We start from the raw sequence: 17640 nt of genomic DNA on the forward strand, positions 1-17640 counted from the left end.
GAGTGCGGGGTGAGTCGTTAGTGGGTGACTCAAGGGAAAGTCAGTTGTGGCCTGCAGGCCCCTGACTGCACAGGCCTTCAAGCACGTGTCAGTGCATTTAGCCTCCCTCCATCGCCTCATACCTTCTGACCACCTGTGAGTTGCACCGCCACTGCCAGCCATTCTGGTATGTTGTCAGCACCTCCACTGCTCATACCTCACAGTTAGGGACCACTTGGGGCCTTGGTAGAGCCTTGGTACTCTACTTTCCTGGAGAGAGTTCAGCTTATGAATATGAATTTAGATTTCAAAAACCAGCAGCCCAAGTATAAGAAAGCAAAGGTTCAGTCCTGCCTTCTTAGGCTCTATTTGCTAAGCATCTGCCCTGCCCTGCCCTGGTTGCTGGGAAGAGATGAGCAAAGCAGACAGCCCAGGAGAGGATGGCAAAGGGGCCGCTAACCCTTAGTAGTTTAGCTATATTTGGAAGGACTATTAGAAGTTCACCAGGTGAAGGGGGAGGCCGTGAGAGTACCCAGGTAGGTAACAGAAGTCCAAAGGGGAAGACCTGTGGTGTGGTGAGCTGTATAGCCACAACATGCCGGCCGGCGGCCCTCTCAGTTAGCCTAGTGCAGTGTTCCCAAGCGCTGGCCTAGGCCTGTAGCTCCAGGGATGTGAAGTCCCCTTGAACACCACCCATCATGCTCCCCTTATTCATCTTTTTCTTCCCAGGACTGGTACATTCATCTTGTCAAATCCCAGTGTTGGACCAGGTCAGATTCTGCACTGCTGGAAGGTGCAGAGCTGGTGAATCGGATTCCTGCTGAAGACATGAGTGCCTTCATGATGAACTCGGTACGGGGGGAGCAGCGGAGGCAAGGAATCCTCAGCTTTTCTTGTGACTTCCAAGTGGGATTTGTCTCCTCATGTGACCCACTTGTTGACAACACATGTTGGGGATTCCACTCTGGATGGGGACGGGATGACGGAGAGACTCCACTGTGAATGGGGCTGGGAAGTGGAGAGGACTCCATTTCAGGGGGCCGGGACATGGGGGATATGCTGATCAAGATTGTTTCAGCCACATTAGAATCCAAGGAGGCAAGTCGATTTCACTCAACCTTTCATGCATTTAAAGAAAATGGAGGTGGTCTTAGATTACAGTCATTTCACTCGTTTGTTCTCGTGGCAGTGAGGAAGGGTATTGGATTGGTGTCTGTCTTCATTCAGGATCTTTGAGAAGATGGAGAGCACTCCCTCAGGGATTAGGAGAGACTCGAGATGGAAATGAAGATTTTACTACTTACAGGTCCTGGCGGGTACATGGCATGCCTAGAGGCCCCTCACACCCGGAGGTTGGGGGCATGTGAGGGAATGAAGTGTGGCCCTGGGCACTTTTATTGGCATCTAGAGTGGGGGACCTGAGCGGCAGGGAGCAGGGTAGAAACTGGATGGCAGTGAAGTTGGAAGCAGGCAGCTGTGAAATTTGAAGCAAGTTGATGGGAGCTCTCTCTCATGAGGAGGTATTGTTTTGAAATCCAGCCGGCCCCAAGGCTGGGTGTGTGGTTTGGCATGAGAACTATCTGACCTCCACGGAAGGAACAAACACGGGATGTCATCATCTAAGCTCCATGGCCAAGACAGAATGGAAGTCAGGGTTGCATATTTGCCGTAGACTTCGACACAGTGTCGTAGTGTGTGATTTCAGTAACTTGTTTCTGGTGTTCTGGAGGTTGATCTTTAGTCGCAAAAGAGACCCTTGAATGCAGTGAGATTTCCTCTACCCGCACCTCGGTTAGATGTAGTGAGGTTCTTCACCCCCCAACCCCAGATGTCAGAGGGCAGCCTGCGCAGAGCTATCCCAGGAGACCGTGCAAAGCCTTGGTGTCCCTGTCCTTCACCCGTGGGCAGATCCTGTGAGCAGTCGGGGGGCCACCTCTTTGGTGTGGTACAGCCATGGCCCGAGCAGGGCTTCCTCTCAGACCTACTAGGATGGGAGAAACCTCCTGGTGCTTTAGCCCTGCGTTGATACGCAGCAGATGGGAGGGAAGTGGGCACCCGGGAGGACAAATGCATGTAGAGGCTGGGGGTGGAGGCAGGTGTTCATGAAAAGAGACCTTGCAGGGAGGGCAACACAACAGTGTGTTCTGATGTGCTGAAGAGCTCGACTGAAAAGAACAGGAGAATTCACCCAAAATCCATTTGCTAAAATTGTTTATCTTTTTTTTTTTGAGACGAAGTCTCGCTCTTGTCCCCCAGGCTGGAGTGCGATGGTAGATCTTGGCTCACTGCAACCTCTGCCTCCTGGATTTAAACAGTTCTCCTGCCTCAGCCTCCCGAGTACAGGCATGCGCCCACCACACCCGGCTAATTTTTGTATTTTTAGTAGAGACGGGGTTTCACCGTGTTGGCCAGGCTTGTCTCAAACTCCTAACCTCAGGTGATCCCCCTGCCTCAGCCTCCCAAAGTGTTGGGATTACAGGCCTGAGCCACTGCGCCTGGCCTAAAATTGTTTATCTTAAGATTCATGCAGTGAAAACTAACTTACTGAGTGATAAATTTGCTTAGTGATCCGTTTATTAGGTTTTCCAAATTTGCTAATTGGGCTTTGAACAGCTGTAAAAGTTCTGACTGTAAAAGAAAGCTGCAACTTTTGGCATTCATGATGCTTTTCTGAATATTAAACTAAGATAGATGTTTTTCCTGAAGAATTGGCCCCCAATCTTATAAATGGCTAAACAAAAAAGGTTGCTAAAACATAATCCAAATTGTCATAGGAAATACCGTTTTTCCAACCAAAATTTTGTCATTCATATGGCTACTTTTACTTATTTCAGCTGCATTTGACCATCTTTTTCAAACTTCAGGGATGGTTGGTGTATCACCGAGGTCTTGGATGACACTTTAGCTTTGATTTTCTGTTTTTATGAATTAAAATTGTCATACCAAAATTTTTACTTCAAGCAAATCCAAGAGCATAAAAAATTAAAATATCACTTAAAGTACCAAGAGAGAACAGAAATATATTTTACTAAGCGTATGTTGAATGAAGTTGTTCAAATATTTGTAACAGGCATAGAGTAGAATTTTCTTAAAAATATTTTTGATGGTATACCAATCTGTGTTTTCTCAGAAACATTTGCCTTATTCTTTTTTCTGTTGTGTTTTTCTTACCTGATTGAAAGCTCCTAATCTGTTGTTATTGTTTGTTTAACCTTTAATGCTCTGATTTCAGGAGTTCAACCTAAGCCTGCTAGCTCCATGCTTAAGCCTAGGGATGAGTGAAATTTCTGGTGGCCAGAAGAGTCCGCTTTTTGAAGCAGCCCGTGAGGTGACTCTGGCCCGCGTGAGCAGCACTGTGCAGCAGCTCCCTGCTGTCCATCACGTCTTCCAGTCCGACCTGCCTGCAGAACCGGCGGCCTACTGGAGCAAGTTGAATGATCTATTTGGTAATTAAAATTAAAATTTATCTTATTTTTAGAAAGCGTTCCAGGGCCAGTATAGTACTTTGTACCCAATAAATATACAATAAAGTAAATATACAATATACAATAAAGGCAGTGGATCCAATACAGCGAAAGCGTTTACAGAGGTAGCTAAAGAGCAGCACTGGTGGCCTCAGCTCAGAATTTCTTCCTGCGTGTTTGCCACTTTGCCGTTCATTGACGTGGTCGTGGACATAGGGCTCTAAGCCCTTGAGGAAGGCTGGGCCAGACCTCAGGGGAGATGCAGCCCCAAACTACATGCAGTCATGTGGACGGATGCGTAGATGTGCCATTGAGGAGCAATGTCTTGTGCTTTCATCAGATTCTCAAAGAATTGCTTGACTGCCTTTCGAAGGTGTTGCATCGGTGCTCGTGTTTGCACCACCCACGAGGGCCTTCTGTTTCAGGGGATGCTGCGCTGTATCCGTCCCTGACCACTCTGGCCCGGGCTCTGGCACAGTACCTGGTGGCGGTCTCCAAACTGCCCAGTCACTTGCACCTTCCTCCTGAGAAAGAGAAGGACACCGTGAAATTCGTGGTGGCAACCCTTGAGGTAAGAGGCAGCTCAGGAGCTCGGTGTTGCTGTGGGAGGGGACACGGGGCTGACACTGGAGATGGTAAAGCAGTTTTATTTGAAAAGCAAGAGCTCTGACCAATCCAGTCACTCTTCCGTCTCAGCCTGGCAGTAAGTCTTGTCACCGTCAAGTTATTGTAGCCATCCTTCACCCTTGCCTCGCCACTCCTCACGGTGGCCTGTGAGGTCAGCCAGGTCCCCTTCTCATCTGCACCTCCAATGGCATGTGGATCGTAATTTTAGAGACTTGAAAAATAACCATCTGGAGTTACTTTGTGTCTTAAGTTGGCCTGGACATGTCAGCCAAGGAATACTTGGTTTGTGTTAGTGCTTGTAATTAGCCCCCAAAACATGTACACATTCTGGATGCATTAAAGTCAGGTCTGTATCCTTAAAGGGCCATTGCTGTGCTGCCTGCCCTCAGCAGGGACACACTTTGCAGACCCACAGAGGCTCCGCCTCCACCTCACACCAAAGAAAGGGAGGAGTCCAAAGGGCATCAGTGCCGTTACTCACAAAATGATAAATACACCCTTATTCTGAACCACGTGGAGTCACATGGTTTGTGATCCCTGTCCTTTAGGTTTCAGCTTAGTGGGGAAGTGGGAAAGCCAGCGTGTGATCACAGCACAGGGTGATTGCTGCCGATTATATTATGTGCCTGCTGCGTGCAGGACAACATACTTTACATGCATCATCTTATTTGACTCTCACAACTCCCTGTGAGATAGGCTCTGTTACTCCCATTTGACAGGTGAGGAGAGCAAGGCTTAGAGAATTTCAGTGACTTGCCCAGGTCCACTGAGCTAGGAAGTAGCCATTCTGGCGTTTGAACTCAAGGCCTGCTATCCCTAGAACCCACGCTCTCAAATTCAACCTCTGAGGCTATGCCAGAGGCAAGCCCCAGTGCTGTGGGAGCCCCAAGGAAGAACCTCTGGCCTGGTGGCCATGTAGCCCAGGAGAGATGTCTACAGGAGCCCACAGCGCTGAAGGAGAGAGAGGCAGCAGAGTAAGGGGCATTCTGGCAGAGAGGGGACTGGCACCTTGGGGAATAGCTGGGTCAGGACTGAATGTCATGGAGTCAGGTCAGAGCTGTCCTTCTGGAGGGCAAGGGCATCTGGACCCGCTTCCCCTCAATGCTTTGGACGGTTCCACCACAGCTGATTCACACGGCCTCCCCAGATGAAGGTACACGAGCGGGCATTCTGTGACTTGGTACTTCCCTTTAGGCCCTGTCCTGGCATTTGATCCATGAGCAGATTCCGCTGAGTCTGGATCTCCAGGCAGGGCTGGACTGCTGCTGCCTGGCCCTGCAGCTGCCTGGCCTCTGGAGCGTGGTCGCCTCCGCAGAGTTTGTGACCCACGCCTGCTCCCTCATCCACTGTGTGCACTTCATCCTGGAGGCCGGTGAGTCCCCATCCGTGAACAATGGGTTCCTATCCTAGTTCCTGTCTAGTTCACCATGTTTATATTTTGTGCTGCCTGTTTGCCAGGTACTAAGCTAGGAATTGGGGATGGAGAGGTAGATAAAATACGCATTAGGAAGGGCTGGGCTCCATCTCTTACTCTCCAATATATTGGAGTCTACACTGGAATTTAACTTGAATTTGCTTTTTTAGTCATTTTATTTAGATTTTGGAATTTCAGCTTTCATCAAAATTACTTCTAAATTTTATGTCTCTGTGATCTTTGGTCTTAGCTGACTGTTTTATGCATTTAGTCTTATATGATCGAAAGGTTAGTAAGATTACGTTCAGAAGATTGTTTGTTTTCTGTTCAAATGCTTGTTTCTATACTGCACTGTAATATTAACGTACTGTAAAATAAAAGTGGCTTATTCTTTTCAAGGAACAGTATCCTCAACAAGGGTTATTAGCCACAATTTTTTAAAAGTTGGACATCATGGTTTACATGTTAGAGGATGTTTTGAAGCTTTGTATTTTCAAATTAAACATTATAGAGTGATGTTTTGATGTTTCATAATTGTTTTCATCTGTGCATTTGTAGCCAGCTTGAAAACAAAGATCCAGGGATTAATAATTAAAAGCCAGACTTCTTGGGGGTTATAGAGATGATTTTGGTAGTAATGAATCTGATAATAACCTCGGGGTGAGAGATGGCCAACAGGAGAGAGTCGAGGGACTTACAAATCTGAATGAAATCTGAAGTACAAATCTTCAGACATATGCCACTAACCAAGAGATTGGTACCTCAGTCTAATATTGTCTGTTTGTCTAAAATTGGTTCTAAGAAATCTAGGCTCATCTGTCTATCCCTTTGAACTTTTGTGAGGCTGCACAAATGTAAAATTTTGAATGAAAAGCACTGATGGAAGTCTGTGGAAATTCTTCTGTTTGTTCTGTTGTAATTTTAGTTGCAGTGCAGCCTGGAGAGCAGCTTCTTAGTCCAGAAAGAAGGACAAATACCCCAAAAGCCATCAGAGAGGAGGAGGAGGAAGTAGATCCTAACACACAGAGTAAGTCTCAGGACCTATTCTTTCTTACATGTGGTTCCTCCAAGACTTAAAAGTCATTCACAGAGACGTGCGCCGTGGTGAGTGTGCACTCCTGGAAGCGCACCGTAGCTCGGCTGTGTCCTGCTGCTCCTCCCTCGCTGTGGGAGGCTTTAGTCCATTGCTTTGCCACACTCTTTTGTTTCACCTTATCCCTGTGCATGCGGCTGTCTCTGACCCTACAGACCAGCTGGGATGCCTCTGGGGGAGCCCTTCCCTCCCTCCAGCACTTCCACATGCAGTTACTCTGAGCTCCTTGAGGGCAGGGAACAGGTTTGTCTTCTTTGTGTTCTCAGAAATTAATGCTTAGCCCCTGGTCAGCAAGCAACAACCTTTTGTTGAGTGATAATGAATAAATACATGTTTCCCACATGAGTATTCAGTAACCTCAGTGTCAGGTTCAGCCATCTGTTTTGGTGGATATTTAAAAGAAAATTCCGCTTTTCCTACAGAAAAAAATAAATAAATAAATCTAAATCCCAGTGATTTAAGCCAGTTATAGACTTAGACATATACTACGGCTTTTCATGCCCTTTCCTCCCAATTCTAGAGTAGTATTTTACTAGGAAAATGGTGGCAATGCCTGTTGAGAGGAAAAGTTTTTGGCCAAGTGTCTTTCGTTCTTGCCAGGGGCCCTAGGCTGCTGGGGCTACTTCAGTTTCTTTAGCCCAGTGTCTGGCAGGGAATGCTCCCTGTAGCCTGTCCCACAGAGGCGGGGGTGCCTCACCTGGGGCCTGTCCACGCATTTTACACAGCACCCTTACCTGGAGCATCAGGCATCTTGTCCGCTTTCCGTGGCTCAGGAAACACACCCTTTCAATCATGAGTGCGCCAGTGCTTTTGTGCTTTTTCTCCCAGCTTTTGTGCAATCCTAGTTATGGACAGAGTTTTCCTGCCTTTAGTCTTCTGCATAGTACTTTTTTCTTCTGGTTCCTGGTTCGAGGTTTTGTAATTAAAGAATGACCCAGAAGCAGTGGCATTTTCTTTTCTTTTTCTTTTTTTTTTTTTGAGACGGAGTCTGGCTCTGTTGTCCAGGCTGGAGTGCAGTGGCCAGATCTCAGCTCACTGCAAGCTCCGCCTCCCGGGTTTACGCCATTCTCCTGCCTCAGCCTCCCGAGTAGCTGGGACTACAGGCGCCGCCACCTCGCCCGGCTAGTTTTTTGTATTTTTTAGTAGAGACGGGGTTTCACCATGTTAGCCAGGATGGTCTCGATCTCCTGACCTCGTGATTCGCCCGTCTCGGCCTCCCAAAGTGCTGGGATTACAGGCTTGAGCCACCGCGCCCGGCCAGCAGTGGCATTTTCATACACAGCCAAGGTCTTCTCTGAATTTTTATCTCGAACCTCTGTGGGTCCTTCAGGCTTCAGTTTGTGATTTCATGATTTCTTGTTGCTACCTAAGGAATATGAAAACACCCACCTCCCTACTCTGCGTCTTCCAGCCAAGTGGCACCTCAGGCTGTTGGTCCTGTGCTTCTGTGGCGAGGATAAGAATAGTGCCAACCATGTGGATTGAGATAGATCAGTTAGTCCATCCGTGTCAAGCACCTGGAATGGATGACAGTCTTGTTGTGAATACTCAACAGATGCTACCATGACTTTAGTTAGATTTCCATTGCTTTGAAACAGTTGAGACACCTCAGGGCTTTGAGCCAGAGCAGTGGGCCCTGATGCAGGTTCTGTTTGGTTGAAGATGATTGTGCTTATTCCCTGTGGCCCTTGTAGACCGGAGTGGGAAGCTTGCTTGATTTTAATCACCTCGATAGGATCTTACTTCTTAAAGGTCATCCAATAAATAATGAGCCAACTCATTAGCCTAGGGCTTAATTGCTTAAGTCCAATGAGAAGTCATTCTCTATCCTAGGAAGTTGCCCAAACTGTAGAATCTCGTGGCCTGTGGGTAGTAGCCACTTACTACACATTCACTGACTCAACAAATCATATTTTAGTAGATACAATATTCTAGACTCAAGACACCATGATGTGGATCTTCCCAGAGTTGTGACGTGTTCCTCAGCGTCTGCCTTGGGAGTTTCCATTTCCATCAGAACCATGCCCCAGGGCCCTCAAACACTCTGATCTAGGAGAGCCAGTGAAGCAAGGATGACAGCGTGGCCCTTTGATACCAGCTGAGGGACAGACACAGGTCCTGGGAGACCAGAGAAAGACAAGGGGCAGAGGAAGTGTCCTAGAGGGTGGGCCAGAGGGCTGGGAATCAAGGCCAGAGCTCAGGTTCAGGACCATTCCAGCAATCCCAGCAGAAAATGGGGAGGATTGTATGGTATAGGCAGATATGAAGGAGGTAGACTCTGCAAGCTTTCAGTGGCCAACTCATTCTAGGTGATTCCACAATTGCAGCTTGAGCAGCTGCTTGTCGATCATGCTTCTTACACTGGGCAAGTAGAATGTGTTTTTTAAAAAGTCCTCTCTTAACCATTGCTTGTTTAGATCCCAAGTATATCACCGCAGCCTGTGAGATGGTGGCAGAAATGGTGGAGTCTCTACAGTCGGTGTTGGCTTTGGGTCATAAAAGGAATAGTGGCGTGCCGGCGTTTCTCACGTCAGTGCTCAGGAACATCGTCGTCAGCCTGGCCCGCCTGCCCCTTGTCAACAGCTACACCCGTGTGCCCCCACTGGTGAGTCTGGTCGTTCCGTGTAGAAGACCAAGTACGGTGAAACGCATGGGTAAGCCCTGGGCTGGGCACACCGGAGAGGGCAGGACAGAGTCCCCGCGGCCCAGAGGCTGCCAGCTGTGGTTCTGGTGCCAGCTGTGGTTCTCGTGCCAGGCTGCTTTCCTCAGGCACCGTGTGTGGAGGTCGCTAGTAGAAATACTGGGTTTTCTAAAATGAACTGAGGCCCCACATCCCTAAGAGATTAGTGTTAGACTTGATTCTAAAGCAACTAGACCACTTTGCTTACTGGTAGACCAGAAACCACACTCCCTCGAGTGAGTGAGATTTTCCTTTGGAAATAATTCATGTTTTTCTACACAATTTTGCTGTTGTCTTCAGAATCGGTTTAAAGTAGGTGTTATTGCTGGGCGCAGTAACTCATGCCTGTAATCCCAGCACTTTGGGAAGCCAAGGCGGGCAGATCACTTGAGGTCAGGAGTTTGAGACCAGCCTGGCCAACATGGTGAAACCCCATCTCTACTAAAAATACAAAAATTAGCCAGGTGTGGTGGTGTGCACCTGTAATCCCAGCTACTCAGGAGACTGAGACAGGAGAATGGCTTGAACCCAGGAGGCGGAGGTTGTAGTGAGCCGAGATCACGCTACTGCACTCCAGCCTGGGCAACAGAGCAATACTCTGTCTCAAAAAAAAAAAAAAAAAGTAGGTGTTATTGATCAGGATGCTTGTTTCAGATAACGAAAAGCTTAGCTTGAGGAGAGTGAGGGTTGATGGAAGGGGACTGGCTTCTGCTCAGTGAAATGGCATCATCCCCCACCAGCCTGCTGAAGTAAGATGATGGGACCTGTTCCTTAGGGACTGCAGCATCCTCAGGCAAGAAAGAAAGGCCGACCCGGCAGGGTGTGAGCCAGCAGGTATAGGTCAGTGACAATGGAGCTGGGTCCCAGGGAAGAGGCTTGTGGCTGCTTGAGAAGGGTGCGTGCCTGTCTGTGTGTGCGTGCACGTGTGTGTATGTACGCTGGAGAGTCTGGGGAGGCTTGCTCCAAGGACACAGTATTTGATCCTGAGAGATGAGGAGGGTTCTGCCGCAGGGGATGAAGGTATTCAGATGGAGAGCTCATTCCGAAGAAGTGGCCAGGGCCTGGTGGTGCTGGAAGCAGTTGCAGAACAGGGAGTTGTAAGCTTTCCTGGGAAGAGCAGCAGGAGTGCTGGAGAAGCAGGCCACCCTTGCTGCATGGGGGTTGCTCTTGGCCCCACTCTTGGTGCACAGCGAGTCACTGTGAGTTCGTTAGCATCTGGTTCTGAAACAGTAACTGCTCCTTTGGAGGGGCTTGGGGAGACCATGTTGGAGGGCACAGTCTAAAGGTCATGCTATCTGGAACACACTTGAGGATATGCCAGGATGGACTGCATGCTGTAGATAAAATTCCTCTAGCAAGCCCTTAACCGGCATTGAGGAGTTCCCTGAGTGCAGTCATCTGGAAGGCAGCTGTGAAAGGCACTGCAGTCTCCCCCTGGGCAGGTACCAGAGAGGAGCATAGGGGAGCATAACTGATTTAAAGAGAGGGCTTTCCTGTGGTGAGGTGAGAGATGAGCTGGTCATTATCATAGAACCCCTCTGCCTGTGTGCAGATGGGCTATGGGAATCCTGGGGTTCCGTTGGGTCCTCTGTCACCTCACTGAAGGCATGTCAGCTGAGCTGGCCAGACCTTCAGCTGATCCTGCCACTTGAACAGCATCAAGCCTGCCTCTGGATTCTTTCGTGCACAGTGCTTGTCTAATCACCTCATGCACAGAGAACTGTACTTCAGAGTTTACAGAAATAAGCTGTATGGTTCATTTTCGTGCCTGCTTGCCAACAAACATATCTGAGCTGAACTTCATTGAACGCCTGCCTTTATTCTAACACACCATCTGCTGTTTGTGGGCGAGGGGTGCTGTCTCTAACTCCTGCCTGCCTCTCCCAGCACTCCCTGAGTGGGGTGTGCCAGCAGCCTCAGGGTGAGGACAGGAAGTGGGAGGGCAGAGCAGATTTGGAAGGGCCACTTGATGGGGAAGGAAGTCCCAGGAAGCAGTTGGAGCTGTTTTCTGGGGGAGCAGGTGCCAGCTTGGGGACAGTGTTGTAGTGAGGAGGAAGCCCGGTGGAGAGAAGTGGGGCTTCCTGCTTCCTCACAGTGTGTCTGTCCTGACTCAGCTCGGGTGATGTCACTTCCTTTTCATCTTCTCAGGTGTGGAAGCTTGGATGGTCACCCAAACCGGGAGGGGATTTTGGCACAGCATTCCCTGAGATCCCCGTGGAGTTCCTCCAGGAAAAGGAAGTCTTTAAGGAGTTCATCTACCGCATCAACACGCTAGGTACTCTTGGGGCCTCTCCTCCAGGTCACCATCGTCGGGCATGTACCGGGAGGAAATCCAGAGCCCCAGTACTGGGATCTTCTCATTTGACTCCAGAAAAGATTTAAGCATGATAATACAAACCTGTGTGAATACATTTTGCAGTGTCGGCAAAACTCCTTTTACTGAGAAAATAGATGCCAGTTCCTGTGTTTTGTGGCTTGAATCCCAGCTTTTTATATTCTGGGCTTGTTTGAAGTCAGGAAAGATTCATGTGTAACGGACAACGTGAGGCCAAATTCTGCCTTCGATTTTGCATTTAGGCTCAACAGTGGCAGCGCTTGTCTAGGAGTGTGTTCTCGTGTTCACCAGTCTGATCCTGTTGTGTCTCACTGGTGCGTTTTCTCACATGGGAACAAGCAGACGGGAGCAGATGGAGTCAAGTCTCTTAGCACTCGCCTTCCTCAGAGCCTAGAGGCAGCATGGGGAGAAAGCGGGCTTGGGGCTCAGACGGTCCTGGTCTGCTTCCAGCCCTCTGTAGCTGAGCAGCGCGGAACAAGTCCTTCTAACTTCTAGAGACCCTCAGTTTTGTCAGATGTAAAATGAGAGTCACGTCTGTTTCATAGAATTGTTGCAGATTTAGAAATTACATTTCTTTTTTTTTTTTTTTTTTTTTTTTTTTTTGTGAGACGGAGTCTCGGCTCTGTCACCCAGGCTGGAGTGCAGTGGCGCGATCTCGGCTCACTCCAAACTCCGCCTCCTGGGTTCACGCCATTCTCCTGCCTCAGCCTCCCGAGTAGCTGGGACTACAGGCGCCCGCCGCCACGCCTGGCTAATTTTTTGTATTTTTAGTAGAGACGGGGTTTCATTGTATTAACCAGGATGGTCTCGATCTCCTGACCTCGTGATCCGCCCACCTCGGTCTCCCAAAGTGCTGGGATTACAGGAGTGAGCCACCGTGCCTGGCCTAGAAATTACATTTCTAAACAAGTGTTACCCCTTATTTCTAAATAAGTGTCGAAATGAATAAGTCACCACTTTTGCCCCTATTTGATGGCAAGAGGTGTGATCTTGTGGTGGGATTGTAATCAGTCAGTCCTCAGTGACTGTGCCCTGCTGTGGTGTTTCCTGGAAAGTTCTTGTCTTGTCCTAGAAAGTCTGGCAGGGGCACCCTGTCTCCACTGTCCAGTCTTCTCCCCAGGCCCTTCAGGCTTCTGCAAATTTGAGGCTTGTTTTCATCCCAGAAGGTTCTGGCAGCAGACACCTTGCGTCTACTGTCCCCTTTAGTTAATTAGATAATTCAATGTCCAAAGGGAACCCTGAGCAGGAACCTCAAGCCAGCTGCCTCACGGAGCTCCTTCTCTTCCTCACTATGAAGATTGGTGTCAGTGGCCTCCTGGTCTCCCCCTTGCCTAACACGAGCTCCTTTGCTTACTTGGGTGCCCTTGCCCTTGAACTCCCCGGCAGACGTGCGTGACCCAAGACTCTGCTGCAATCCTTGTTTTTGTTCATGCTCATCATCTTCTTGGTTCATTGTTTTCCCTGTAATGTCAATTGTTTTATTTGTCTGTATCTGTGTCTGAATCAGTCCTGCACGCTCTCCTTCTCTCTGTCTTTTGTTCTTTCTTTACCCAGTTTATCACAGGGACCCCGATGTCCATTTCTCTAGTTCTCCTGTCCTAAGCACCCCATCCTGTCTTTCTGGCCTTATCACAAGTGGCGTGTCTGCCTCAGACATCATGATGGGGGCATGAAGCACAGCTGTCAGAAACAACTGTTCGTTAGGTACACTCGAATGCAGCTCATCAATAGGAATGGAGGGTCTATCAGATGTGTTTTCACTGAATCCCTGTTCCTACCTCAATACAGTCTTTTTTATCTATTCTTCTAGACAGGTCAGAGGAACCATTGCTTTGACTTTTAAGTTTTTAGCAACTTTCTTGAGGTAGAATTCACATACTACAGATTTCACCCACTCTGATCGGACAGCTTGGCCTTCAGTTTTATCCACAGAGTTGTGCCGCTAGCTGCACAGTTTCAGGGCTGGACTCCAGGGAAGATTTTAGCCCATCTCGTGAGTGGGGCAGAAGTGGCCCTGGCCTTGCGCGAGGTCACCTGCATGGGCGTCCCTGTCCTGTCCCTGTGTCTGCACCACTGGGGGTTGAGCAGGCTGCCAGGGCCGACCTGGGCCTGTGCCACCTGCCTCTCACGTGCCTCCGACAGTGCAGCCGGTGTCTGTACTTTGGTTTCCTTGGTGATGACATGGAGGGGATAGTGTTCCCCGCGTCATAGACCTGTGTGAGGTTTAAGGGACTTACTGCCCTTGGCGTGGGGCCTGCTCCAGGGGCCGTGCTGTGTCGGCATAGCTGTCAGCTTTCCGTTACAGGCTTGAGAAGGCTTGACACTGTCTCATGTAACATTTATATTTCTAGGCTGGACCAGTCGTACTCAGTTTGAAGAAACTTGGGCCACTCTCCTTGGTGTCCTGGTGACGCAGCCCCTCGTGATGGAGCAGGAGGAGAGCCCACCAGAAGTAAGGCCACACCCCATGCTGGTTGGCACAGGGACGGTTATGGCCACTTGCAGGCCTTTGGTGGTGAACAAAATAAGGCAGCAGACTGGTGTTTTCTTTTTTTTTTTTTTTTTTTCTCCTACCTTATTTTTGAGAGAGTAGCCAGATGGTGTCTTGACTGATATTCCAGAGCAGGGACAAAGCCCACTGAGGTTTGGGGGCTGCAATTACCAATGGCTGGAATGCATTTGATTACGGTGCGTTCCATGTTAAGGATCAATAAGATTGTGCCCTTTCTGGAAAGTATCTTTTAGTTTTATTTATCGGTATTCAGAGGAGTGTAGGTTGAATTAAAATGAAAAGGTACTTTATAAAGGCCGTGAGTAGTACATGGTTTCATTTTTCTAATGTCTTGCAGAGATTTTATTAGGCTTCTCGAAGTGTTCATGTACATTACGTTAATGTGATACTAAGAGTAACTGTGCTCTGGCACAGCGAAGCCAGCAGAATGGGAAGTTGTGGAATGCAGGCCCTTGATTCTGATAGAAGGTGTGGTATGAACTCGCAGAAATGACAGTTTGGAGGGTAGACATATGTCACAAGTCATCAAGATTGTCTTTAAATTCATCCATAGAAGCTAACAGGTTGTCATAAGCAAAGCTTCTAAAATGTATGAGGGAATTCAAGGATAATTTATCAAAAAGTAATTCATGTTTGGAGTTTTGTGCCCAAAGGAGTCCTTGATTTGAAAAATGGGCGTTTGCCCATCAGATTGTTTCAGGGTCCGTATGTGCAGAGGCCGTGCCTTGTGCCCCGTGAGCTCAGCCTGACAGAAGTCCCTTGGTAGCACTTAGGGCTCCTCTTCCTCCCTTTGAGGCAGGACGGACTCTGGGTTCTGCATTCAGAGCTGGTTGTGGGTGTCTTGCTGTTCTTGTTGACCTGTGGGCTCTCCTTCCAGGAAGACACAGAGAGGACGCAGATCAACGTCCTGGCCGTGCAGGCCATCACCTCACTGGTGCTCAGTGCAATGACTGTGCCTGTGGCCGGCAACCCAGCTGTGAGCTGCTTGGAGCAGCAGCCCCGGAACAAGCCTCTGAAAGCTCTGGACACCAGGTTTGCCTGAATTCCCACGTGTCTCCAGGACATCATGGGTGCTGCGGACAGTGGGGTCCCCGCTGAAGCATCCAGCAGCTTCACCCAGGCTGTTTTCCTTTGTTGCTAGAATTGAAAATGCTGTCCATGTGGCCTGTGCAGGAGGTGCAGACCCAAAGGTGGCCTCTTGGCCATTGAGGAGCTAGAAACGCGACGGGAACTGACATGGGGTTATTGGGCATTTAGGGGTAAACGTTAGCAGAGCAAGAATGAGCGGGCAAGTGGTAGAACACCAACCTAAGGGCTCATGGACAGGTGCTCACTTAGGAAGTGAGTTTCGTTTGGTATTACACCAGGTTCCTTTAGGCAGAGCGGAGGGAAAGTTCTGGCGTTTTTCACTTGTAAGATTTTGAAGGAAACAAAACACTCTTTTTTTTTTTTTTTTTTTTTTTTGAGACGGAGTCTCGCTCTGTCGCCCAGGCTGGAGTGCAATGGCCGGATCTCAGCTCACTGCAAGCCCCGCCTCCCGGGTTCACGCCATTCTCCTGCCTCAGCCTCCCAAGTAGCTGGGAGTACAGGCGCCCGCCACCTCGCCCGGCTAATTTTTTTTTTGTATTTTAGTAGAGACGGGGTTTCACTGTGTTAGCCAGGATGGTCTCGATCTCCTGACCTCATGATCCGCCCGTCTCGGCCTCCCAAAGTGCTGGGATTACAGGCTTGAGCCACCGCGCCCGGCCAACAAAACACTCTACCTTTTTTCTGAAATGTAGGTTTGGGAGGAAGCTGAGCATTATCAGAGGGATTGTAGAGCAAGAGATTCAAGCAATGGTTTCAAAGAGAGAGAACATCGCCACCCATCATTTATACCAGGCGTGGGATCCTGTCCCTTCTCTGTCCCCGGCTACCACAGGTACCTGAGGGAGAGGGTGGGGGGTGGCTGTACTTGGGCTGGGATGAGAAAAGACTGGCGTGCTCACCACACCAGTTATGCAGGAAGACCTGAGTGTGGTTTGAGTTGGAGGCTGTGGTGCTAAATATGCTGCCCCATTCATAAGCAGGGGTCTTATTCAGGCCCAGGGAGGAAATGAAATCTGGAAATGAATTAGAAGCATTATCTCCTGCCAGTCAATTCTCATGGGCTGTAAGAACAGCAGGATTTTAAAAGTTGAATGAGTTGCTTATGTTAAGAACTCAACCGAGTTCATCTACACAAGCTGAATCTCCAGCTTTTCCTAAGAAACCAGGTGTGGCAGTGGCTGCAGGGCGGGGCACAGCTGGGCCTGAGCACCCCGCTCCCTGCACCTCTCCCCTCCCTGGGCCCTGTCTGTCGGTGCCCACTTTCCCACCAAGCCTGCCAGTTGTGTGCCTGCCCTATCACAGGCATCAGAGTTTGTCACCTGGTTTAAAAGAAGGGAGTTGTGTAGGGATCTGGGGATGCACATTTTTCACTGAACAGTATTTTAGCATAGAGGTTTGTGATTCCCTGGTTATTTAGGAGTTCAAGCACCTTGAAGGCTTTAATTGCAGAAAGTTCTATGTGGACATGCAATGTGTTATACGCAGTGTCTATGACCCTCAAATGTTTATTAGGGCATTGAAATAAACTGAGCACTTGGAGGGCCATGGATCCAGCCTTCAAGGAGTTCATAGGTCAGGAGGACCCAGGAGCGATGACCTGTCGTAGACGGCAGAAAAGAGGGGCACAGAGGTGGGTTGGGGGCATACACAGGCAGCTCCTGGAGCTCCAAGGAGAGCAAGTGCTTCCAGGGAAGGGGGTGTGGAGGCTCCTTGGGAGGAGGCGAGTTGATGCTGGGGTCTGGCAGAGGGTTAGCTGGGGACATTCGGCTGGAGGCTGTTGTCTGGGAATTGGGGGGATGCCCAGCAGAAAGACATGCGGAGGTTGTTTGGCCTGGGGCGTGGGGGGTGTGAGAGGTCGAGTGGGGGCATTATCCTGCTCCCGCTCCTGCTGGCTGTATCTGGTCAGCCTGGGCACCGAGGTGGGTTCTGGAAAGCACTGTTCACAGATGCTTATCTGGGTCCCCCAGGGAGCTTGCCTGCCTGGACTGTCGGCTCGCCTGCCACTGCTGACTCCTAAGCTTTTGCAGCTCAGCCCACAGCCAGTTCCCACTCACAGAGATGGGAGCTGAGGGGGGCAGGTGAATGCTGCAGGCTTATTTGTCATAGAGAAAAAGCAACAGAGTCCCGCTTGTCCACTGGCCCTGCCAGCTTAACGGGTTATAAAGTGACAAAGCCCCAAGACCCACAGGGCTCTGCACAACCTGGACCCTCCTGCCAGTGGCGAGGGCAGGTGGCTCAGGCCTGTGTGCCTGTGTGGGCAGGAGCTGGGCTGGCACGCGGTGGGCCTGCGGCCCCGTGCCCCTCTGCAGATGAGGACTCAGGGTGCTGGTGTTCGCAGGTGCCCTCATCAGCCACGAGAAGCTGCTGCTGCAAATCAACCCCGAGCGGGAGCTGGGGAGCGTGAGCTACAAACTCGGCCAGGTCAGTCTCGCACCCCACCAGGCCCC

At 49.6% G+C, this 17640-nt stretch overlaps 1 protein-coding gene across 1 annotated transcript in view; it reads left to right on the top strand.

The window, feature by feature from the left end:
- The window catches only part of HTT (huntingtin), a 165105-nt gene that overhangs the window by 129493 nt on the left and 17972 nt on the right, over window positions 1-17640 (top strand). Inside the window, exons 47-57 of the mRNA XM_025385370.1 lie at window positions 709-831; window positions 3212-3425; window positions 3869-4014; window positions 5265-5442; window positions 6410-6511; window positions 8995-9182; window positions 11406-11532; window positions 13944-14044; window positions 14982-15136; window positions 15886-16025; window positions 17532-17614. Coding sequence (XP_025241155.1) covers window positions 709-831; window positions 3212-3425; window positions 3869-4014; window positions 5265-5442; window positions 6410-6511; window positions 8995-9182; window positions 11406-11532; window positions 13944-14044; window positions 14982-15136; window positions 15886-16025; window positions 17532-17614 — 1557 coding nt within the window. The remainder of the gene's footprint in view (window positions 1-708; window positions 832-3211; window positions 3426-3868; window positions 4015-5264; window positions 5443-6409; window positions 6512-8994; window positions 9183-11405; window positions 11533-13943; window positions 14045-14981; window positions 15137-15885; window positions 16026-17531; window positions 17615-17640) is intronic.

Source organism: Theropithecus gelada, chromosome 5 (assembly GCF_003255815.1).
Source record: "Theropithecus gelada isolate Dixy chromosome 5, Tgel_1.0, whole genome shotgun sequence".
In the NCBI taxonomy this organism is placed as follows: Eukaryota; Metazoa; Chordata; class Mammalia; order Primates; family Cercopithecidae; genus Theropithecus; species Theropithecus gelada.